The sequence below is a fragment of the Equus quagga genome, chromosome 5 (assembly GCF_021613505.1).
Source record: "Equus quagga isolate Etosha38 chromosome 5, UCLA_HA_Equagga_1.0, whole genome shotgun sequence".
NCBI classification, from domain to species: Eukaryota; Metazoa; Chordata; class Mammalia; order Perissodactyla; family Equidae; genus Equus; species Equus quagga.
This window is the reverse complement of record NC_060271.1, coordinates 24584189-24608526: the sequence shown is the minus strand read 5'-3', so window position 1 is coordinate 24608526 and position 24338 is coordinate 24584189. Positions and strand designations below refer to the sequence as shown.

The 24338-nt window shown below is 53.4% G+C and overlaps 4 protein-coding genes across 4 annotated transcripts; 2 read left to right on the top strand and 2 right to left on the bottom strand.

Moving 5' to 3' along the window:
- Positions 1 to 98: 98 nt before the first annotated feature.
- On the bottom strand, positions 99 to 5637 carry TMEM234 (transmembrane protein 234). The gene is made up of 5 exons (XM_046660631.1): positions 5602 to 5637; positions 5110 to 5261; positions 4300 to 4366; positions 976 to 1068; positions 99 to 696 (listed from the first exon to the last, which is right to left on the bottom strand). The coding sequence occupies exons 1-5, from the start codon at positions 5615 to 5617 to the stop codon at positions 602 to 604; spliced, it is 423 nt and encodes a 140-aa protein (XP_046516587.1). The 5' UTR covers positions 5618 to 5637; the 3' UTR covers positions 99 to 601.
- EIF3I (eukaryotic translation initiation factor 3 subunit I) lies at positions 5585 to 12698 on the top strand. Its single transcript, XM_046660624.1, has 11 exons — positions 5585 to 5739; positions 5833 to 5925; positions 7235 to 7322; positions 7630 to 7695; positions 8652 to 8801; positions 8884 to 9011; positions 11068 to 11178; positions 11297 to 11386; positions 11705 to 11778; positions 12307 to 12399; positions 12527 to 12698. The coding sequence occupies exons 1-11, from the start codon at positions 5737 to 5739 to the stop codon at positions 12606 to 12608; spliced, it is 978 nt and encodes a 325-aa protein (XP_046516580.1). The 5' UTR covers positions 5585 to 5736; the 3' UTR covers positions 12609 to 12698.
- A 54-nt stretch (positions 12699 to 12752) lies between these two features.
- Positions 12753 to 19307, bottom strand: LOC124239169 (myotubularin-related protein 9-like). Its single transcript, XM_046660618.1, has 10 exons — positions 18721 to 19307; positions 18431 to 18539; positions 18067 to 18192; positions 17777 to 17950; positions 17039 to 17265; positions 15490 to 15651; positions 15163 to 15304; positions 14860 to 15080; positions 13150 to 13301; positions 12753 to 13069 (listed from the first exon to the last, which is right to left on the bottom strand). The coding sequence occupies exons 1-10, from the start codon at positions 18903 to 18905 to the stop codon at positions 12936 to 12938; spliced, it is 1632 nt and encodes a 543-aa protein (XP_046516574.1). The 5' UTR covers positions 18906 to 19307; the 3' UTR covers positions 12753 to 12935.
- A 1826-nt stretch (positions 19308 to 21133) lies between these two features.
- Positions 21134 to 22806, top strand: FAM167B (family with sequence similarity 167 member B). Its single transcript, XM_046662676.1, has 2 exons — positions 21134 to 21641; positions 22337 to 22806. Exons 1-2 carry the CDS (start codon positions 21381 to 21383, stop codon positions 22565 to 22567), a joined length of 492 nt encoding a protein of 163 aa, XP_046518632.1. The 5' UTR covers positions 21134 to 21380; the 3' UTR covers positions 22568 to 22806.
- Positions 22807 to 24338: the final 1532 nt, after the last annotated feature.

The following is a 24338-nucleotide window of genomic DNA, read 5'->3' as shown; positions in this document are numbered from 1 at the left end:
GGAGTTAGGCAGTGTTGGGACTCAGAGGAGTGTGAGAGGGGCGGGCAGTTGAGGCTTTCCACCCACCGCATGGGTGGGACAGGCAAGGCTGACAGACGGCTCTCTCCCTTACATCTGCCATTCTAGTGCGCCTTCTTCCCCTCAGTTCTCCCTTCAGCCAGCATGCTCTCTGAGCCCTGGAGGCCTCCTGTTTGCATTTCTGGCTCAAAGAACCAAGCTGGCCCTCTCCATGCAGCAGGGATTCTGCAGTCCATCAACCCTGCTGCTGTGATAGTCCAGATCAGGCCATAGTAACAGTGGCTGGGCTAGGGCCTTAGTGGCCTGACATGACAGCAGGAAGAGAGCTGCTGAGGCAGAAAGGTTGCTGAGGGTAAGTGTGAAGTCTCTTGTGCTAAATCCTAGACATTGAACAGCACTTGAAAGTTCCAAAATCCTCTCACTCTTGTTCTCTTATTGTGATCCACGAGGTAGCTGTTATTCCCGTAAGAGACGAGGAAGCTGAGGCTCAGGGGGAAGTGCTAGGTCCCTCTGCTCACTGCCTGCACCTCATGGCCCAGGGGCTTCCTGGAGACAGCAGAGCTGGAGGGAGGTATCGGCCCACTCAAAGGGTAGATGGGTGCCTCTGGGTCTTGCTCACCGAGCTTGTGATGCAGAGTGTGATTCCTGCCACGGTGAGCACAATGCCTGCGAATGCTCCTGGGAGGATGGGCAGAAATGAGGGGCTCTGAGCCCAGCCGTGTCAGGAGGAGCTGGTGCAGGGCTGAGGGAAGGGCTCGGATTTGGTCTGTCCCCAGACGGCCCCAGGGAAGGGAACTCTGATGGCCCCAAGGAAGCAGGAGAGCTGCAGAGGAAAGGGGCAGGATGGGGGAAGGTCCTCTCCTCCCCCGCCCTTGGGAGATGGCTTTGGGAAAGGACTAAAGGAGGGGTGGCAAGGCCCAAGTAGCTGCTTTCCGCACTTGCAGTGGCCTGACTTACGTTTACCACCAATATCTTCTCCAAGGACCTTGCCAACAATCAGTGTGAAGACGATGGCCAGAGAGTTACTGATGGGCACAGCTAGGGTCAGATCTGAGTGATCAGAGTGAAAAGAATCTCTGAGATGCAAAAATGCCTTTCTAAGCACAAAACACTTTCATTTCATTATCAAGGCAGCCTTTTATTTATTTTATTGATTTTTTTGGTGAGGAAAATTGGCCCTGAGCTAACATCTGTTGCTACTCTTCGTCTTTTTGCTTGAGGAAGATTGTCACTGAGCTAACGTCTGTGCCAGTCTTCCTCTATTTTGTATGTGGGATGCTGCCACAGCATGGCTTGATGAGTGATGTGTAGCTCCACACCTGGGATCTGAACCCCCACAAACCCTGGGCCACCGAAGTAGAGTACATGAACTTAACCACTATGCCACCAGGCCGGCCCCAAGGCAACCTTTAAAAAAATATCTCAGGACTCCATTTCCCAGAAGAGGTGACAGCAAAGCTCAGCTTTCAAACCCAGGTCTCCTGACTCCAAATTCCATGCTCCCTCAGAAGTACAGCATGAAGACCTGAACTACAAAGGCTGGAACCACCCTGGTTTTCTGTAAGGATGAGGTCTTTGCACTCAAAGAGACCTCCTGTTGGGGCCGGCCAGTGGTGCAGTAATTAAGTTCACACATTCTGCTTCAGAGGCCCGGGGTTCGCCAGTTCGGATCCCAGCTGCAGACATGGCACCGCTTGGCATGCCATGCTGTGGCAGGCGTCCCACATATAAAGTAGAGGGAGATGGGCACGGATGTTAGCTCAGGGCTAATCTTCCTCAAAAAAAAAAAGAGAGTTCCTGAGATCTCAAGGACATCCAGACAGGCAGGCACCCAAAGCCCAAAGGATGCAGCAGGATGACTGCAGTAATACCACGCACAGCTCCTGTTTATTAAGCTCATTTTATGTGCTGGGTGCTTTGTGTACATATCTCATTTAATCTTCATAACAACACTGCAAGAAGAGCACTAGCATCATTTTGCATAGATAAAGAAAACAAAGGCTCAAAGAAGTCACATAAATTAAGGCAAATTGAAGATTTAAACCAAGGCCTGCCTGACTCCCAAGGCTGTGCCCTTACTGAACTAAATGGATATAGACAAACCAAAAGAGCAGGTGGGGGGGCCGGCATGGTGGCGCAGTGGTTAAGTGCAAATGTTCTACTTCGGCAGCCCAGGGTTCGCTGGTTCAGATCCCAGGTGTGGACATGGCACTGCTTGGCAAGCCATGCTGTGGTAGGCATCCCACATATAAAGCAGAGGAAGATGGGCACGGATGTTAGCTAAGGGCCAGTCCTCCTCAGCAAAAAGAGGAGGATTGGCAGTAGTTAGCTCAGGGCTGATCTTCCTCCAAAAAAAAAAAAAAGGAGCAGGGGAAGTGCATTTTGTTTCTGTTTCAGCTCAGGCTTGGGCCTTACGGAGTGAAAAGACAAGAAAAAAATGTCAGAAGTAGGCGGCCGGGTACCTGTGCAGGACAGGCCCCACAGGGCTGCGCCTTATGTAGAGGTCACCAGAGCCTAGGAGTGATTAACTCGCAATAAGCAGACTTGAAAAAGACTAATAGAGCTAAGAACTCTGTGAACTTAAAATGTATTACATTTAATTTTTGTACACTTAAAATTTAAGAAGGTAGATCTCATGTTAAGTGTTCTTATCATACACATACCGAAAAAACAAAAACAAAAAAACTAATGGATACGTCAGGAGCTGAGTTACTTGTCTACAAGACTCCTAACTGCCAGGCACACCAGGATGCTCCTGTTCGCTCCTCAACACATTCTTTCCCAGCACTCCGAGGCCTCACCTGCCTTACAGAACTGTCTTGCTCCTCCTCCCCTGCGAGGCTCCCCCATGGCTGGCATTACCCATCCAAGAAACTGACGCAACTCCTACCTACTCAGAGCTGCTTTGTTAAGCTTACGCACTTTCTGTTGAATGCTGTGGCTGCTAACCACTGGTTTACAACAGCAGATGGGGGAGGGAAGCAGCATGGGGCAATGGAAGAGCAAGAGCCTTGGAGACGCAGAGCTGGGTTTCCCTATATAGTCTCGGCTAGGTCATTCAAACACTCCGAGCCTGCTCCCCAAAGGTAAAACAGCCAGAGCAAGATAACAGCATCTCCTTCCAACAGGGTTGTTGCGAGATGAAAAACGATAATGCATGTATTAGTCTCTGGCTAAAGTAGATGCTGAATAAATAGTGACCACTGTTCTGATTATTAGAATGGGTGGATGGTAAAAGACAGAGGCAAAGTAGGTGATGAGATAACAGGATCCTAAAATTGCCACTGGCTCAAAACTTGGTAAATGGCTAACTGCAGTCAGCTGGCCAGAGGGTTCAGCATTCTCGGACAGCAGGGAGAGCCCAAGGCTTTCAAACTTTCTTTTAAATGAAGTCTCACGAGAAGCCCAAAATATAAAAGAGATGAAAGTGGAGTGACTCTAGTTGAAGCTGAGGTGGTAGGTCTGGAGGCTGGCCTAGCCCCTTGCCCTTCCATGGCCTCTGAGGGGCTCCCCAGAGCTATTTGGAGCCCAAACTCTCTTCAAGTCCCCGGGGGGTGTGGATGAGACTCCAGGGGCGGTGAAGCCACCACAGGGGGACTTCTCACAGCAAAGTTCAAGAGCATAATCTTTAAGTAAGATGAGTTCAAACCCTTCTGCACTGACATGCTGTGGGACTTAGAGACGAAATAAGCTGCCCATAGTTTTGTAACTTCATCTCCTACATGGAGATAATCATGTCTGCTTCACAGGGTCATGTTGAGAATTCAATACAATGTGTAAAACTAGCACAGTATCTGATGTAGTAGAGGGCAGTCAACAAACAATGGGGGAAAGGAAATTTATATTTATTGGGCTCCTATAGTGTGCACCAGCTACCCTGCTAGATGCTTCTCATACACTGAATTTAATCCTCTCAATGCTGGGAGGCCAATTGTATAAAACCAAATAAGGTTCAAATAAGGGACATGCTCAAGGTCAAGCAGGTACCACGCAGTGGAAGCAAAAGCGTCAAAGCCAGCCCTCGACACAGCAAGGTGAACCTTCCTTCTTCTGCTGCTGCTGCCCATGACTGTCAGGCTTCAAACCAACCCTCGTGCCTGACAGCGTACTCATAGCCAGCCCACTGTGCCCCTACTGCTCAGAGAAGAGGGCACAGAGCGAACCAGGGACAGTGGGCTCGCCCTCACTCCTGGGAATGAGGTGTTTCAGGCTCCCTCCCCAAAGTGACTCTTCCAGGTGGCCTCCACCACCAAGCATAGCAGTTCTAAGCCAGAGACCCACCTGTTGAGGCCAAGGTGAGGTAGTAGAGAAGGGAACCACACTGGTTGAGGAAAAAGGGCATCAGGTACTGGAAACAGACGAAATCTGCAGTCAGTGTGATTGCTTGACTGAGCAGCACTGTCTGAGCTTCTAGATATGCCTTTCCTTGGAGGGCGGGGTAGCTACAAGGGCCCAGGGAGCGCTAAGCCTTCTGAAAAGGACCCTCCCAGGGCAGAGGGAAAGTTACTGACTGAACTCCATGCCTTTGTCCTGAACGCCCTCTCCCTCAGCCCTCCTAGTTCCCATGCCGCCCATCCTGCAAGTCCCTGAGTGCCAACTGTCGCTCCCTCCAAGAAGCTTTTCCCAAGTCCCCTAGCTCCAGCCTCCCTCCTCTGAACTATCTGCACCTCTCCATAGCCCTTAGCCCTGAGAGGTGGTTGTGTCTGTGTCTTGTCTTTCCCACTAGCACAGACTGGCAGCACTGGGATCAGAGGGAGTTCTCCATATCCTCCCTTATCCTCCCTCCCCAGGGCCAATTTGAGCCCCACACCCTCCTTCTGGAAAGGTCTATTGGGGGGATGACAATAATAAAGTATTAATAATAGCAGCCATAGATTGAGAACTAATTATGTACTAGGCCCTGTAACTCACTTCACTTAGCCCTCACAACTGCCCTATAAAATGGTTATCATTTTACAGATGATGAAACTGACTTGTCCATGAGCTTCTAGCGAGTAAATGGTGGGGTGCAGATTCTGACCCAGACTTGTTTGACTCAAGTGACCCAATTCTTAGCGGCTCCCTCGAGAGAAGGGCCTTTCACAGACGCACCTCAGTATTCAAGAAGAGGGTCTTCATCTCCTGCAGCAACTGCCGGGCCCAGGTCCGCTCGTGGACCTGCTGCAGGCCGGAGGAGGCCCGCTTCAGCAGCGGCTGGGTGCCACCCCACAGAGCGGCCACCAGCACCAAGGCCAGCACCTGCCCTGGATGGAGATGCGAGTGACCCCTCTCCACCCCCAAATGGCCACCCGCCGGGCCCAGCCCTCATCCGGCCGCCCATCCCTGCTGGCCCTCTCCAGGCCTCCCATCCCCAGCTAGCTGCCCCCGCCTCCCTCCTTCGCTCTCTGACTCCCCGGGTGCGACTGGCGGGTAGGACAGACCCCGGAGGGCCAGGGAGATGAATCCAGAAGCCCGGGGTTAGGGGCTGTAGCAAGGGCCGGGGATAGGTGGGGGTGGAAGTGGAGCAGGAAACGAACTCCAGGAGGGGCTCGGGAAGGCCACAGAGGGGCGGGAAGCCACGGAGGGGCGGGGCGTCTTACCCACCGAGAGACGCCGCCATGGCAACGCCTCTCCCTTCCACTTCCGGGAACGAAGGGGCGGAGACCCAGAATCCGGAAGCCGCCCCAAAGCTTCTTCCGGTTCTACTCACGTTGCCGCTCTCCTCGCGTCACCGCTGGGATGGTAAGTTCCACTGACTTGGGGGTGTTGCCCTAGGGGTCCGGGTCTGGGCAGGGGCCGACTTTGGGCGCTGACTCTCCCGTCCTGTCCCCACAGAAGCCGATCTTGCTGCAGGGCCATGAGCGGTCCATTACGCAGATTAAGTACAACCGCGAGGGAGACCTCCTCTTCACGGTGGCCAAGGACCCTGTGAGCGTCGGCCGGAGGGCGGGCTGGCGGGATCACGCGGAGGGCCCCGGGAGGGGGCGAGTTCATCCTGGCAGGGCGATGGGTGGACAAGCCAGTTTTGCCGCGAGATGGGAACCAAAGAGCGCCCCATTCTGAGAAGTGACCATGCTGGGGGTAGGTGGGCCAGAGCATTCTACCAGGAAAGGTGAGAAAGAACTCAGTTGTTGATAGAAGAAGGGAGTAGCCGAGGAGAAGAAAACTGAGACCATTGTGGAATGAGGACGGGGACTAGGGTCAGCTCGTTCAGGGAACCAGGAGGAGACCATTCCTGGGAAGAACAAAAGTATTCTACCAGGAGAGGGGAACAAACCACCTCTAGAAGGGGGAAGCTGATCCTTGGGTGGCAAGGGACACAGAGGACTTAAGAAAGGTGTCCTTGGTCTCATTTCAGCCAGTCCCTCAGGGCCCCATCCTGCCATTCACTGAGTGTAAACACCCTCTCACAGTACTGCCTTTTGAGGCACCTTCATATGGATGACGTTAACTCTAATGGTAAAAGTGGGCACTCTGGGGCCAAATACCTGATTTGAATCCTGACCCCTGCATCCACTAGCAATGCAACTTTGAGCGTGTCCTTTAACTTTTCTAAACTTAAACTTTCCCTTTTTGTAAAATATGGGTACTGATAGTACCTCCCTCATGGGATTGTCTTTAGGATTAAATGAGATCATTCGAGTAAGGAGCTTAGCACAGTACCTGGTGCATATGAGTGCCTAATTAATGTTAGTCACTTATATTTCAAATTCCTTAATCCTTTTATTGGAGCCTCACAGCTACCCTTTGAAAGTGGCATTATTGTCACGGCCATTTTGCAGAAGACTGTAAAAGGGGAAGACTGAAGTTCAGAGGGGGAAAGCACTGTATTTCAGATGATACAGTGAGACAGTGGCAGAGCAAGGACTGGAATCCAGGCTTCCCTACAACCACCTGCTCCCACTTGGACAGGACACCAAGACTACTGTTTTTCTGGACTGGCACTCAACTTGACCTTTTATTCTTCCGAGGGTTTAAGAGTCTGGGGGAGGGCTGGGACAGTGGCAGATGGAGACATTTTTGCAAGCCTCCTGACTCCCCTGCTGCTTACCTGCAGGAAGGAGAAGAATCCAGGAGTTGGTCTTTTTACCAGCAACCTGCCGTTTCCCAAAAGATGAGCAGGAAAGAGCAGAATCTGGCCTAGCTAGAGGCTGCTGAGGGTTCCTGGGGCGAAATAGGAGGCCCTTGCTCTGCCTGGGATGTTCCCATCCTGTCACATTGTCATTGACTCCTCCAGATTGTCAACGTATGGTACTCCGTGAATGGTGAGAGGCTGGGCACCTACATGGGCCATACTGGAGCTGTGTGGTGTGTGGACGCTGACTGTATCCTTGTGTTTGCTCTGAGTCTATGCTCCCAGGGTCTGCCAGCAATGGAAAGGCTGCTGAATTGGAGGTTGGGAGTTTGGGGTGCTATTGTGGGTCTAGAGAATGAAACCTCCTACTCCCTTTGTTCAGTGGTTGGGGGAACATTCAGGACAAGTTCCAGTTCTGGATGAGGAGGTTAGAAGCCTCTGACATAAGAGAGAGGAAGAAAAGCTCTTTGGGGCTGAGCAGAGCAGTGATTCAGTTGGCCTGACAGGTGGATAAGGCTTCAGGAGAACTTAGTCATGTTTCTTAACACCGTCTTCAGGGGACACCAAGCATGTCCTCACTGGCTCGGCTGACAACAGCTGTCGTCTCTGGGACTGTGAAACAGGTAAGCCTGGGTTAGTCACTTTTTCAGCACACAGTGAGGACTTACAGTGTGCTAAGTGAACAGGTTCTGGGGAAATAGAGATAAGGCCAGAGATGGTTCCTAGCTAGGGAACAAGAGAGAGATGAGAAAATAAGGAAGACAGTTGAGAAAAGAGGCACTACAAGTGAGATATGAGCCATGGGAGAGGAAGCATAGAGCACAGTGGAAGGCCAGAGACAAGTAACTGACTGCCTGGCAGGGGGATGGAAGCAGCCCGGAAAGGTTTCCCAAGGTAAATGTTATATGAGCTGGGGATTAAAGGATGAGAAAGAGGTCATCACTTTGGCACATACAGGAATAAAAGCATGGCAAGTGTCATGTCCAGGTCATCTGATCTGGCAGGAGTTCCTGCTTCTTGAGGGATGAAATAGCTCGTCAGTGGAGAAGATGAGGCAGGCTAGGGCCAGAACAGACCTTGAGTGCCAAACTCAGGAGCTTGGCTTTGTTCTGTAGGAGTTGGCATGCTGTGGAGATCCCTGAGCAGGGAAGAATGGTGGTCTGTGTTTAGTTTTAGCAAGCTCAGGTAGCAGTGGGGAGCATTGAAAGAACTGAAACTAAAGACGGGGGAGCCTATTAAGCTGCTCTGTTTAGTAAATATTTACTGAGCACCCAATTCCATGCCGGGTGTATGCTGGGCACTGGGGACACAGGGAAATTAGAGCAAGACCTTTGCTGTGGGGGAGCGTATTCTGAGGGGGAAACAGATATATTGCAGCCCACTGTGAGCAGTGCCGCATGAGCAGGAGGTCTGAGGAGGGTCTGGGAGACTCGAGCCAAAGCCTAGCAGTGAGCAAGAGGAGGTGGTGGGTTGGAGTCACTAGAGCCTGAGAAACAGTGAGATGTGACAATAGGCAGGGGTAGTGTCCTCCCTGTGATGGCAATGGGCAGGCGGTAGCCCAGACTCTCCCTGCCCCCAGGGAAGCAGCTGGCCCTGCTCAAGACCAATTCAGCTGTCCGGACCTGTGGTTTTGACTTTGGGGGCAACATCATCATGTTCTCCACGGACAAGCAGATGGGCTACCAGTGCTTTGTGAGCTTCTTTGACCTGCGGGATCCGAGCCAGATCGGTGAGGGCTGAGGCCAGGGCTGGGGTTGAGTTGAAGGGTACCACTCCGGAGCCCAGGGCCTGACAGCTGCTGCCCCACACAGACAACAACGAGCCCTACATGAAGATCCCCTGCAACGACTCCAAGATCACCAGTGCTGTTTGGGGACCCCTAGGGGAGTGTATCATCGCGGGCCACGAGGGCGGAGAGCTCAACCAGTATAGTGCCAAGGTAAGGGGCTTGGTGGGGCCTGAGCCCACCAGAATGATTCCCTTCGAGAAGCAGGATGGCACAGTGGTTAAGAGCAAGGGCTGGATTCAAATACAGATTTCACCACTTCCTAGCTGTGTAATCTTGGGCAAGTTACATAACTTCCCTGAGCCCGTTTTCTATAAAATGTTTCAATGATCTAATGACATCAGGTGTTTGAAAAACTTGTCACAGAGTACTCAGGATATGTTAATAATGATCACAATTAAGCATTTTCCTGCCCCCACTGAGTACCTGGCACTGTGCTGGGCTCTGACGACAAAGCAGTGAATCAGATGTGGGCTCTGCCCCGGGGGACACAGACTCACAAACGGCTAGCACATGAGTCAGATTGAGACCACCGTAGAGGTCTCAACCAGGTGCAGCAAGTGCCCTTTGTCACAGAGGAGCTGGCACGTACAGTAGGCCGTGAAGAGTAAATGGAGCTTCAAGCAGGAAGAGAAAGACATTTCACAGGCAAAAGGAACAGCACATGCAAAGGCACTCAGTTAAGAGAGTATATGGATTCTTCAGGAAAGAGTCTAGTATTGGAATGCAGTGTTGGGGAAGGTGGACAGGGACTAGATTTTTTTGAGTGTCAGGAGGTAAGGAGTTGTGATTTTCCTTTAGACAGTAGAGAATCTTTAAATGTTTACTGATGATCAGATTTTCTCTTGAGAAAGCTTTTGCAAGCTATAATTTAGAAAATGGACCTGAACTAGGCAAGTAGCCATGGGGATGGTGGAGTACCTCACAGAGTCGAGAAATATCTAGGGGTGACTGATGAGATGGAGGGGTAAGGAAGGGGTCAAGTCCAGGCTGTCTCAGATTTCTGAGCTGGGTGCCTGAGTTTCTAGGGAAAGCTGGAATGGAACACCATAAAGGTTAGCCAGTCACACAGCAAGCACTGACCGTGTGGTTCACTAGTCACCATGCCTACCTACAGGAAGGGAACAGGAACCACGGTCAAAGGTATAAATAATGCTTGATGCCAGCAAATAATGGAGCTGATCTGTGCCTCCCAGGCAGGCCTGACTGCAAAGCTGGTACTTGTTCCCCAAAATGTAGAAGCCAGATACATCCCTACCATGTGTCCAAATTGATGGAGGAGACAAAAATACGTCCTTCTCTCAGAATAGGTAAAAACAATTAAGGAAAGGAAATGAAAGTTTTCTGAGGGTCGACTATATGTGAGGCACAGCGCTCAAGGCCTTTTAGTCGTGTAACAACTGTTTACAGAGCATAGGCCAGATGGCTGTCACAACAAAGTCAAATAAGACACCGTCTCAGTACCCTTAGCGTGAGCCTGGGCCGTGGGCTGTTAGTAATCTTGTTTTCTAGATAAACTGAAGCACAGAGAAGTACTTTTAAGGGCAGAGTCTAAAACTCTGCTCTCTGTGCTGCACAGTCTAGCAGGTTGTTTAGTGGGAAGGGAAATCAGGAGACGAAATGGCCCTTTGAGGAGACCTGAGGAAAGACAGACACGCAGCAGTCCTCGTGGACTGTGACCAAGACCCTGGGAGGGAAGGGGGACGGGCTCCGGCACTCAGCCTCCTACTAGTCGTGTGATCCCCAGAAGTCACCCCACCTCTCTGAACCTTAGTTTTTTCCTGTTAAAATTTCCATTCAAATACCCACTACATGGGATTGTTGTGAGGGTTAAATGAAGTAAGTTGTTTGAGTGCTTGGCAAATAGTAGCCATTCAATAAATATTCACTGAAACAAGGAATAAATGGAAACTGCTAACCCCTTATAATATGATGACAAATTAGTAGTTGAATAGATTTATCATGATAAACATGTGTTTTCCTAGGTGGACTAGCAGTGTTTATGAAACTTGTACGCATGGGCCAGGTTAGGATGTAGGCTTGGGTTTGGGAGAGAGAGAAGATGTTGATTCAGGGGATGCTTGGGCTTGCGCGGTGCCAACCCAGACCTCCCCTCCCCGTGCTGGGACAAAAAGCAGTCGAGAAGCCTGGCTAAGCAATGAGGCTCAGGGGGTTCGGGCTGGTCAGAGCCTCCCTCTTCCGTCCCCAGTCTGGAGAGGTATTGGTGAACGTTAAGGAGCACTCCCGGCAGATCAATGACATCCAGTTATCCAGGGACATGACCATGTTTGTCACTGCCTCCAAGGACAACACAGCCAAGGTGAGCCCAAACAAGGGGTCTGGCGGGGCTGCTCCCACCCCCCGCATGGCTCTCATCTTCCTTGACTTCCCCCACCAAGGCTCCTTTTACAGATTTTTCCCCTGCCTTCTCTCTCCAGCTCTTTGACTCTACAACCCTTGAACACCAGAAGACCTTCCGGACAGAACGTCCTGTCAACTCAGCTGCTCTCTCTCCCAACTATGACCATGTAAGGGAAGCCCACCTGGGCTTCCTGCTGAAGCCTCCGAATGCTTTCAGGATCGAGATGTTTGTCTAGCAATTAACATACAAACTCGGGGATGGGAATGGTGTCGGGCAGAGAGGAGATTCCCAGAACAGTGACAAGGCTGGATGATTGGGAAGTCCCAAGGGACAGGGCAAGAGGTAGCTGAAGTATCTGTCCCCTGCCCTCAGTAGCCTCCCAGTCTGGGATGGGAGATTTTAAAAGCTTATGGGGTGGGGGGAAAAAACAGAAAATGGACTTCTGTGTCCTTTGGGCCTGTCTAGAGTTTCTTCTTCCTTTCAGGTGGTGCTGGGTGGTGGCCAGGAAGCCATGGATGTAACCACAACCTCCACCAGGATTGGCAAGTTTGAGGCCAGGTAAAGGAAGAGGGAGCTCTCTTAAACCCAGACCTCATGGGGTGTCTTCATAAAGGACACAAACCACAGAACTGAGGAGACTTCTCTTATTTCATTGGCAGCCAGCTTTGTGGCCCTCCTGTGACAAGGGTGCAATATGGCAGTTAAGAGCATGAACCCTCAGGCTCACTCTGAGGCCCTAGACACATCACTGTATTTCTCTGTGCCCAGTTATCCTTGACCGTGTGATGGGGACAGTAAAAATATACTTACCTCATAGGATTGTACAGATTAAATAAATGAGTTCATTTTCGTCAAGCTCTTAGAGCACCGTCCAGCACATAGTAAGGAGGTGTTAGCTAGTAAGGAGGTCAAGCAGACATTTGGGTCCAATCTTCCCCTAACTTCATCTTATTTTGTTCACCTTCATTTCTCCCTACCCCAGGTTCCCCACTTTACAGTTTGCATTTGGGAAGTGGTAGGAGGAGTGTTTTGGAAGGACATGGGGAGTGAATTAACTGTCCCTTCTCGCCACTCTCTCTCCTCCAGGTTCTTCCACTTGGCCTTTGAAGAAGAGTTTGGAAGAGTCAAGGGCCACTTCGGGCCTATAAACAGTGTTGCCTTCCATCCTGATGGCAAGAGGTAGGGCCCCAGGGAAGGGAGCTGAGCTCGGCCCAGGTCCAGTCTCCGCCCCTCTCCCATGCCCTGCCCCACAGGCCTGCCTCCCCCAGAGCAGGTATCTGACTGGTCCCTGGCTCTCTCTTTCCAGCTACAGCAGTGGCGGAGAAGATGGTTATGTCCGCATCCACTACTTCGACCCACAGTACTTTGAATTTGAGTTTGAGGCTTAAGAAGCTGGATCCCCATCTGGGCCCGGGCTCCCGGAAAGTTTTGGACTATGAGAAGTAAATCAGTTTGGGAATAAATTGTTTCTGGTCAGATGTTTTATGGGGTCTGTTTCATCATTTTCCCTTCTCAGTGACACCCCAGCGAGCTGATGCCAATCATGGATGCCTTTATTATTTGGACCTTCTCCCTTCACTTTGAATACTTCCCACCTGGAACTTCAGTATTATGGGCTAGGCTGGGTTGCAGGCACCCTCATCCAAGGTCCAGAGGTGCTGAGGGTCCTGGAGAGGTCTCAGGAACGTCTCAGCCACTATCCAAGGAGCCAGCGCTCAGGGCTGGGGCTCAGAGGCTGACACTGTTGGCTGAGAGCCTTCTGTCTTCTCCTTATCTGTCACTATTTGCCACACCTTCTCCCACGCTGCCTCTGAAGGCTCAGGTGGGCGGGTCCAGCGCAGAAACAGGCCTGAGGAGGAGGAGGACAGGTAAGGAAGCTGAGCAGAGGCGATAACTCCCCAGGGGAGAAGGACGAGTAGGGGGGGTCACCTTGCCACAGTCGCAGACTCTGGGGCTCCACAGAGGGCCAGAGGGCCAAGGGATTGAGGACGTAGAGCGGGTTCCGGAGTTTCCGTTGCTCTTTTGGCTGGTTGAGCCCAGACCACAAGGAGTGTGTTCGAGTCCTCACTTCACACAGGCATCTGGAGGGAGTGAGTTTCCAGACTCAGCTATGCTTTCTGGGATTGGGGGACGGGGGGCCAGGGTGAGAGGGCTGGTTAGTAGGGTGACAGCCACCCCGGGGCAGTGGTAACGTCTCCTTTTTCCTGCAAACGTTACTGCCAGTCAGATCCTGTACTGGGCACTAGAATAATGCAGGAACAAGACAAAATCTGAGTTCTTAAGGAGTTCTGCTTAGCTTTGCCTGAAAGTGTGAGGGAAGGCTAATTCAGAATGTGTCATTTGAGCTGGGTCTAGCAGCAGAAGTTCACCAGATGTGCAAAAACATGGAAACACAGGAGGGGGAACTGCACGAGCAAAAGCAAGAAAGTGGGAAAGGGCCCACTGTGAATATGATAGGTGTGAACTGATGAGTTTTTAAAAAGCTAATGAAAGTGGAGACAGAGCAGTGATCATCCAATTGTCCTCTCGGAAAGGAAAGAGTTTGGATTAGGGGCTTTGACAGGTGAGGACTAAGTAAGAAATTCTTAGGAGAAAGGCTAAATATGAAGGATGGGGAGAGGGAGGTATATAAAGATAACAGTTTCTAACCTGGATGATCCATTAGTGGAGTTAGTGAAAACAACGGGGTGGGGGGCGGGGTGCTAAGCAACAAAAGATAACTAACCACGATCTTCACCTTTTTGGAGAGGAGTGAACCCTCCCGACCACATCTTACTCTGATGAAAGATGGCTTATGGGGGCTTACTGGGAGCATATGCAACAAGCCAACCAAATAATAAAAATAACTCCCACTTGTGGCCCACTATGTGCCAGTGGCTGTTATGATCCTCTCCTGGCTACTGATGAGGAAACAGACTCAGGTTTGCTTCTTTTTTTTTTTTTTTTAAAGATTGGCACCTGAGCTAACAACTGTTGCCAATCTTTTTTTTTCTGCTTTTTCTCCCCAAATCCCCTCAATACATAGTTATATATCTTAGTTGTGGGTCCTTCTAGTCGTGGCATGTGGGACACCGCCTCAGCGTGGCCTGATGAGCGGCGCCATGTCCGCACCCAGGATCCAAACCGGCGAAACCCTGGGCCACCCGAAGTGGAGCACTCGAACTTAACCACTGAGCCACAGGGCCGGCCCCTCAGGTTTGCTTCTGATCACCCAGCAGGTGAGTCACAGAGCCAGAATTTGAGCCCAAACAATTTGACTCAGCTTTCAACCTCTATTCTAAAGGTCGCTTCGCTAGAATCAACCCTGCAAGGTGGTAGAGAGCCCCAGAAATGATGTATTTTTGCAACAACTTTCCCCTTCAGTCTTTGTTTGTAAGCTAGGGTGCACTTGCTCTTGGCTCTGGACAGAGTGGGTAGGTTTGAAGGACTGGCCTTGGACCCATACATCTCTGGGTTTGTAGAAGTTAGGGGGAAGTGTGAGATTTGAAGGTAGGGCAGGAGAGGAGGCAGAGTTTTCCTAAAAGACAAGCCCGTTTGGAAGAGGAAGATGCCTTCTAAGGGAGGAAGGGGCTGATGCAGCAGGTATCCAACCTGTCCTGTGCCTGCCCCCTGACCCACCTTGATACCCCCTTAGCTCACCTCTCCTTTTCGCTGTTGCAGAGGAAGGTGCCAAAAGGGGAGGCATAGGCGTGTTCAAACAGCGCCAACAGCAGCCCCTCCCCAAACTCCAGCGACAGCGGGAACTGGCGACCCAACTGCCACACGCAGTCCAGGAAGAGGAGAAAGGTGGGTGCCTCGTGCTTGGGGCGGGCGTGGGAGAAGGCCGAGTGGGCACAGCGCAGCTGGAAGGGGTGGCCGGCCTGGGGAGGGGTCAGAGTGATGGGCACAAGGAAGCGGGGTTTCTGGATGGAGGGGTAAGGCTGGGGCTAGGTGGCCAGTTACCTGGATCCACTCCCGCTCCACCAGTTCCTGGAATCCAGTCATGGTCCGACTCAAGGGGTCCAGGATGAGTTGGGCCAGTGAAGTCACGAGCAGGGTGCTGTCTGTGCCTTCAGCCCCGTGCACCAGGATGCAGGCCCCTTCCCTGTGGACCCAGGGCTTATCAACAGCAGCCACACCTTCCCTGCCTGGGGTGGCCGGGCCAGGAATAGAATGGGCCCAGTTCTAGGCTGTATTTGCTTACTGAGACATGGTTTTGTGCCCAGGGGTTGAGAGTCCTGCCCATCCCGTCTTGTTCGCTGTCTTAGGGTGGGGGTGGGGGGACCTTACCTCTCCATGCCCTGTGCTGCCAGACAGGCGGTGCTCAGAGCCTCCTTCACATGTGCCAGCCAGCGGCAGCCCTCTAGTCGACTAAGCCAGCGGTCCATGCTCTGCTCCAGGTCCCCACAGGCCTCCACCAGGCGCACAAAGCTCTCTTGGAGGGGCCGCCCCCTGCACAAATGGGAGTCTGGTCATCCCTCCCCCAGCCCAAGCTTAGGTGAGCACAGCCTGGGGACAAGTGCTCCAGAGCAGTGAGGGAGACACAGAACCCTCAGAGGAACCTATCTGGTGAGGGGGACACAGGACCCTTTGGGGAGCCCACCTAATCTGATGGAAGTGATTCAGTATTCTTGAGGATTCCCCTATCTGATGGAAGACACCCAAGACCCTTTGGGAAGACCTAGTCTGTTGGAGGGGAAGAGCATCACCTGGGGAAGGGTCACATAGCCCTCTGGGGAAACAATGCGCGGAGAAAACCCCAAGTTGATGGAAGTGTCACAGTACCCTTGAAGTCGCCCACTCTGTCGAGGTACTCCCTGGGAAGCCCCAGTCTGACCAGAGAAACACTCCTGGGATTCTGGTATCTGCTCCTACTTCCCAGGAAGTGCTCTGCTCAAGATCACTAGTGACCTCCAGCCAGAGAATCTAATGGAGACTTTTCCAGCCCTGTTTAAAAGCCTTCAGTGGCTTCCCACGGCCTGTAGGATAAAGTCTAAGCTCATAATCACGGCATTCAAGACTTTCGCTCTGGCCCCTGTCACCCCTTTAGCCCCATCTCCACCTCCACCCCACTCTCTACACTCCCACTGTACTGAAGTACTTGCTGTTCCCCAAACAGGACAAATGACCAGGCTCCCTGCTCCTACAGACCTGCAGTTCCCACCACCTGGAATGTCCTTCTCCAGCCCTCTGGCTAACTCCTCCTTCTCTTTCGGGTCTCAGCTGAAGCATCCTGTTCTCAGGGAAACTTTCTCTGGATCACTTATCCTAAGAGAGGGGCACCTCCTGTGTGAGGCTACTTTGCACACTGAATTCTAACTGCCTGCTTACTGCTGATCTCAGCCGTGTCTGTTCAGGCCACCATCTCAGCGCCTGTGCTCAGTCAGTGTCGGTGGAAGAAATGAATAAACAGAGTTTTGTAGTCTGGATAGGGGAGCAGTCCACTTTCCTCAAAGCACAAAAATTCCCTCAGAACCTCCTTTTGGTACTACCATCACATGGAGACAGAGGGACAGATACAACTGTGCAGGTACAGGAGACTAATGGGGAGGAGCTTGTGTGTGTGTGTGGTGAGGTTGTTCCAGGAAGATATTTTCAGTTTAATGTAAAGAGCTGCTTTTTCTTTCCAGGCAGAGTTGGGGTGCCTAGCAAGTAGAGTCCTGTCAGCGGGGGTGTGCAAGTGGGGTGCCCACCTGGTGGGATGGCTACCAAGAAAGGCCTAACAGTCCTCAAGGTTCCTGGAAGACATGTCCCCCACCCCACCTCCCACCCCGCACCCCCCACATCCGTGAAGAGTCCTGCAGGAGAGAACCTGGGAGAGGATGGGAAGGCTCCTTACCTTTCCATGGGCCGGTGCAGCCGTTTCCAGCCAGGGTAAGCGGCCTTGGCCTCGGTGCCGCCGCCAGTCATGCGGGCCTGCTTGGCGGCCTGGGCCGAACGCGTGTCCACGATGAAGCCCCGGGCCCCAGGGCGAGCCCCCGCCAGCACAGCTCGCAGCAGCTCCTCGTCCTCAGCGCAGCGCCGCTTCTGGGGCCCGGTCAGGGGCTGGCTGGAACGTAGCAGCACCTGCGGACAGGGACTCAGCTCGAAAGCCGTACCCACCCAGCCCTGGTTCAGGAACTTCGCTCTGGGAGCCCCTAGGCCAGGTCCACACACTGCAGCGGGTCTGAGCTGGCAGGGGCGGGCTGGAGCGCAGGAGCCTTATGGGCGGGACCCGCAAGGCGTAGGACCCAGGTCTGTGTGGGTGGTGGCCGGAGAGGGGAGGGACCGGATGAGAAGACCGTGGGCCTGTCCTGGGTTGACAAAGAAGGGACTAGGCTTCCAGCGGCCCAGATCCGCCGGGGGCGGAGCCAGAGAAAGGCAAGACTCCCAAACCAAGGAGAGGGGCGGGGTCAGAGACTGTGAAGGCTGGATTGAGCGGAGGGAGCCAGGCCGATTGGAGGCAGGATGAGGCCCGGCCAGGATGGGGCCCGAGCTCGGGCAGCAGCAGAGCCGCGAGTTGGGCCGGCCAGTGCAGAAGAGGGCCAAGGAGAGAGGCAGTGGGTCGGAGCAGCGGAGTCGGGAGGGCGGGGCTCACGGTTCCGCTGGGAGCGTGGTGGTAGCTGAGCACAGGGAAGCGGCCTCCCTGGCGGAAGCGGGCGCTGCGCGCTAGGGCATCGTCATCCACCGCGCGAGGCACGATCACGGCGCGGGGGTAACTGGGGCACACGCTGAAGTCCTCGTTCACCTCACTCAGCCGCCACGCGTTGGTCTGCAGCGCAGGGAGGGGCGAAGGCTAGGTCTAGGACACCCAGTGAGTGCCCCGTCCCCGCGCCCCCTCCAGGCCCGGCCCTTCTAGCATCCCCTGGCCCCCACGACCGCGCCCACCTCGCGAGCTACTCGCTTGTAGTGGTGTTCGGGCGGGTGGAAGTGCCAGGCGTCGCCCAATCTCAAGCCCTTGGGACGGTAGAAGAATGGAAAGGAGGTGATGACCGATTCCAGGGAGGACAGCGCCTGGGGAAGGAAGTCAGGGCATATGAAAAAGATCGGAATCATCTCACCCGCGCCCTTCTAGTCTCTCTGCAGCTCCCGCCTTTCCACGTACTCCAGACCACCCTGCATCCCCTTGACATTAGCTGTGCCCTGGGATAACTGGATGCTGAGTCCCCTTGTGCAATAGCCCCTGTTTACTCCCCTCGTTACGGGATAACGGTAGCTTAAGGGTCACTTAAGAGGTGCACCCCTGGCATACCTCGATGGAGCGGGCAATGTCCAGCGTCGCTTCCACGCCCTCAATGTCCAGCTGGAGCACTCGCAGGTCTTTACAGCGCAGCGTGATGGTGCCGGAGTCACCCGCGACCCTAGGGACGGACGGGTTTAAGCTTAGTGTCCCCCAGGCACATACACCAGGGGAGGAGAAACGAGTTTCTTAGGATTGGACGTTATGCAGGGGGGTACCAGCTCCAACTGTGCTTGCCCTTCCCCCTCTCCGGACAGAGCCACGCGCTCCCCAACTGCGGGGACGCCCCCGCCACGTCTCACCGCTTCTCGATGGAGTCGACACTACGCAACAGCAGCAGCCACAAGTCTGAAGTCGCCTGGGGCCCTGGCGACAGCAGCAGGTGGTGGCCGGTGACGCACAGCGTGCCGCGCAGCGGGGGCGCCCCAGGGCCCCGCAGGAGCTCAGCTTGGGCCCGGCCAGTACGGATCAGCTCTGAGAACTCCATTCCGCCTGCGGTGGGCCTGGGGCCCAGGAGAAGGGCAGACTCCAGGAGCTTCAGGCGGGGCGAGCGCGGGCTCCGAAAGGGACAGGAACTGGCTGGGCAGCTGGCGACGCCGGCAGGACAGCTGTTAAGGAGGCCCTTTGGTGGAAGAGATCGCACAGTTTCACAGGAATTTCCCCCTTCTATTGCCAGCACCAGGTAGCGAGAACCCAAGCCAGAACCTGTTAGGAAACCTCAATTTCGTCATCTGTGAAATGGGGAGAATAATCTTACTTAAAGCCCTTTACCTCGTGCCTGAGTCGCAGGAGGCACTCACTATTTTTCTTTTTTTTAAACTCTGGGGTGCTGGCATTCCCGCTGACTGAAAAAAGAAAGAAAAACATCGTCTCTTCTCCTGTACCCTGGTGGAAAGCGTGGGTGTGAAACTGGGAACTGTACTTCCTCCCCTATGTCTGAGGCTGCCTGGGGAAAATCCCTTGGTCCACCTTAAATGCAAGCAGCTGTGTAGCTGGTGCCCCTCCTCCACCACAGCTGGAAGTCCCTGCCTGAGGGCGCCCTCTATGGGGGCCATTTCTGGCTTAGTCCTGCCCTAGGGAGCCCCATCTCCTCTCACTCCATCCTTTGACCAAATATGGATTGCCCATACACTGAGCTGGGCCCTATATTTGGTATTGGAACCCAAGGATGACTGAGGAAAGTTCTGCTTATAGGGTTTTCAGTCTGGCAAGAGACACACTCAAGCTGGCCAATTACAAGGGTTTAAACAGATTTACTGGAGGACTCTTCCATCCATCCAATTATTCCTTCACTTCTTAAACATTGGTGCCTACACTTCCCTAAGTCCTGATTACTGAGAAGACTAAGACAAACTCCTGCCTTCCTCGGGCCTTCTTGTCCACTAGGTTCCAGGCTCGTGTGTGTGTGTGTGTGTGTGTGTGTGTGCCCCCGCACGCGCTCGCATGTGAGCATGCCTGTGTATGCAAAACCCTTCTTTGGGGGCAGCCCGGTGGCTCAGTGGTTAAGTGCACACGTTCAGCTTCAGCGGCCCTGGGGGTGGGAGGTCGTCGGTTCGGATCCCGGGTGTGGACATGGCACCTCTTGGCACGCCATGCTGTGGCAGGCATCCCACATATAAAGTAGAGGAAGATGGGCACGGATGTTAGCCCAGGGCCAGGCTTCCTCAGCAAAAAGAGGAAGATTGGCAGATATTAGCTCAGAGCTAATCTTCCTAAAAAAAAAACCCTTTCGAATAAAAAAATGAAATCATAGGTGGACTCTCATAATATAAACATAAAATTGGAACTGCTCTATGAAAGGAACCAGACATAAAAGGGTACAAATTGTAAAATTCCAGACCAGCAGCATCAGCTGGGATGGGAATTCACTAGAAATGAAAATTATCGGGTCTTACCCCACAAATACTGAATCAGAAACTCCAGGAGTGGGGCCCAGCAATCTGTTTTAACAAGCTTTCCAGGTGATTCCAATGCATGCTAAAGTTTGAGAACCACTGGAAAGTATACAAAAAGGCATAACTCATCTGTGCTCTCAGAAATTAGGATAGTATTACCCTTAGGAGAGTAGTGCCAGGCCAGGAGCACAAAGCAAGCTTCCTAGATGCTGGTAGTTCTCTGTTGCTTGGTTACATAAGTGTGTTCTGTTTGGGAGAATTCATCAAGCTGTGTATTTATGATATGTGGATTTTTCTATGTGTGTGTTATATTTCAATACAAAACTTTAAAAAGGGAACTGCTCTGGTTGGAGCCCTGGGAGGGGCGGGGAAAGGAGGTCCAGGAGCCCATCCACAGCTCTGTCCTTACCCCACTCGCAGTCCTCAAGGGATTTCCAAAGGAACCTAAAGTTCCTTAGAATTTAGCTGGAAATCATCCATCTGTCCCAACAGAGAGGCAGTGACTTGTCCAAGGCCCCACAGAGCCAGCACCAGAACCCAGGTCTCCTGACTCCCAGGCCAGGGTCTGGACACTATTCCTTTGCTGAAGGGCAGGTATCATGAGTGAGGACACGGGGCAGCTAGTCAGCCTCCTATCCCCTCTTCACTCTCTTAACTTGGGTCTTGGGAAGAAGGCCAAGACTCTGGTGTGAATGATGCTTTCCTTATCCTGGAGCAACTTCCTTTCTGGGAACTGGGTGTCTCCTTCTGGGCAAAGACAATGAAATTCATCCCAGGGGCCAGAGGACCAGGGCTCCTCCTGCTCCCACCCGGATGGGCATCACGTGGCTCCTGGGTTAGCAGTTCAGGAAAATCCCAGCCCTTGCACACTCAGCCTCCCACACTCATCTATTCACCCACCCTGCCACACTCAGCCTCCGGGACCCACCTTGAACATTCACCATCATACACTCCTTGGCACACTTCTTTCACCCTCCGCTTCTGCCACCTCTCCCTGGGCAATATTGCCAGCCTTTCCCTAATCCCAGAGCTGTAGCCTTGCCCTGTCACTCACCCCAGAATCCACCATGTCCCTGGGGCCACTGAAATTCCAGGCAGTGGGTGAAGAAGATGAGGAGGATGAGGAAGAAGAGAGCCTGGACTCTGTGAAGGCTCTGACAGCCAAGCTGCAGCTGCAGACACGGCGGCCCTCATACCTGGAGTGGACAGCCCGGGTCCAGAGCCAGGCCTGGCGCAGGGCCCAAGCCAGACCTGAGCCCGGGGGACCTGGGGCAATCTGCGGCTTTGACTCAATGGATTCTGCCCTTGAGTGGCTCCGACGGGAGCTGGTGAGTCTGGTGGGGTAAGCAGCCTTACAAAGGGCCTTGGGGCCAGTCTTCCTTAGGACCCAAGACCACGGGTGTGGGGAGGGGATGAGAATGGACCCCACCTCCAGCAACTGCCCACACCTCGAGCTCTGTCTTGGGGCTGAGGAGCCAGGGATAGACTTGTCCAGTGTTTTATTCAGGGAGCCATGCTGAAGAAGGATTCCATCCAACCTACTGACCTTGTGCTCCTGTGGCTCAGGGGACAGAGCCCTGCTCTTGGGGGCCACCAGTTATAGGTGGAGAGGGCATGGCCTCCCCTACTTTGGGAATTGCTATACCTCAAAAGTACAACGAAGTGAAAAAGGAGGCATTAACCACGCTGTAGGCAGAATCTGAGGCGAGTGTTGAATAAGTGGCTCTTAACCCAACATGTGCAAACATAAACATGTGGAGGCTCCAAATGGGGGATTCTGCTTGGTTGATTTGGGATGGGGCCCCAGGCACCTGTATTTGCTTAATAATGGCTCCTTAGCCCGGTTTTAGAACCACCAGTGCAGAGGAGCAAGATCTGAGAGATAGGGAGGGAGCAAGCTGAGATGAGAGGGGGTGGGGAGGACTCAGCCGGCGCAAAGACCCAGGGTGTTGCCAGGAAGGGAAGAATGGCGCTTAGCCGCTGAGGGCCGATCCAGCCGGCTCACGCCCCCTCTCGGCCGCAGCGGGAGATGCAGGCTCAGGACCGGCAGCTGGCTGGGCAGCTGTTGCGACTGCGGGCCCAGCTGCATCGGCTGAAGGTGGACCAAGCCTGTCACCTGCACCAGGAGCTGCTGGACGAGGCGGAGCTGGAGCTGAAGCTGGAGCCGGGGGCTGGCCTGGCCCTGGCCCCGCCGCTGCGGCATCTGGGCCTCACGCGCATGAACATCAGCGCGCGGCGCTTCACCCTCTGCTGAGGGGCACCTGCATGCCTCCTGGGGCCCGCTACCCCTTCCCTACCCGACTTGGGGAAGGGAGAAAGGAGGGGTGCCCCAGAGGCGCCAGCACCTGGCGGGGGTGGGGGATGGGGCGGCACTCAGCTCTCTGGGAGCACAAAGTGCTAGCATCCTGTCCCCACTGCTGGCCCAGCTGGGGGTGTGTGGGAGGAAGGGGAGTTGCTCATAGAGCCCACGCTCCTCAATAAACGCCCTTTCTGCTTCCCATCAAGGTCTCTGCCCTCATTTATTCAGGGCCAAGGTCGCTGTATGTCGTCTGTTGCTGGGACCAGGGATCCACTGCAGGAGAGAAAGCCCGGGGTGGGAGTGGAGATGGACTGATGGATTCCCATCTCCTCCACAGCTCCAGCTCTTTCTCTCTCTCTCTCTTTTTTTTGTCAGGAAGATTGGCCCTGAGCTACCATCTGGTGCCAATCTTCCTCTCTTTGCTTGAGGAGGATTGTCACTGAGCTAACCTCTGTGCCAATCTTCCTCTATTTTCTGTGCGATGCCGCCACAGTGTGGCTTGACCAGCGTGCAGGTCCTCCCCCAGGGTCCCAACCTGTGACTGCTGGGCGGCCAAAGCGGAGCACGGGAACTTAACCACTGCACCACGGGGCCAGCCTCTTTCTCTCTATTTTTATCAAGATCAGAACTAGGGAAGAACTTAAAATCCTAAATCACTCTCATGGAAGGTGACTTAGGTAAATGGGCAGCTGAATGGGTTCAAAGCCAACTCCACCATTTATTTCTATCAGACCTTGAAGAGGTCCCTTAACCTCTGAATCTGTTTCTTTCTTTCTTTTTTGTGAGGAAGATTGTCCCTGAGCTAACATCTGTTGCCAATCCTCCTCTTTTTCCTTGAGGAAGATTGCTGCTGAGCTAACATCTGTGCCAATCTTCTTCTACTTTATGTGGGACCCCTCCACAGCATGGCTTGAGGAATGGTGCTAGGTCTGTGCCTAGGATCCGGACCTGCGAACCCCAGGGCGCTGAAGCAGAGTGTGAGAACTTAACCACTACGCCACCACGGGGCCAGCCCCCTGACTCTGTTTCTTTACCTCTAAAATGGAAATGCTAATTCTCACTCCACAAGAAGTTGGGTGCATCTTAAGTGAGATAATGTACCATAAGCACTCAGTAAATGGGAACTATTTATTGCTTATCGTTCCTGTCACCAGTGGTACTATTATTATCATGCTGAGGTCCAGAGATGGACTCTAAAGCGCTCAGGGTCACAGCAAGGGGAGCTGGGGCCTGCAGCCCGGACCCTGGCTCTGTGTCACTCTGTAGGCTTTTTTTATTTTGCATCTCTCAGCCTTTGTTTCTGTGTTACCCTCTTTGTCTGACTTTCCAACTCAAGCTTCCTCTTCCCCCCACCCATTTCCTGTCTCCCCCTTCCCTTCGCAGCTGAGGTGCACACAACATCGCTTCCACCTCACAAACCCCAACAATGCTCTGTGGGCTCCCCTCCCCCAACCAGCTCGCTCATGTAGGCTCAGGGGTGGTGACGCATTTATACTTGCCTCTGGGTGAGGTCAAGGCCCAGCTCTTGGGCCTGACAGAGGCCACCTGGAGTTCCTCACAACACTGGCGACCTGGCCCTCAGCCTATGATGGGTGCACCCTCGGCTTGGCCCCAGGGGAGAGGGAGATTCTTAGCCTTAGCCCGCTAGCTGCTTGTGACAAGTTTCCTGCCTCCTGCCTATAGCGGAAAGTCCTTCCAATCAGCTGCCTGCCCCTGGGTGCCTGGG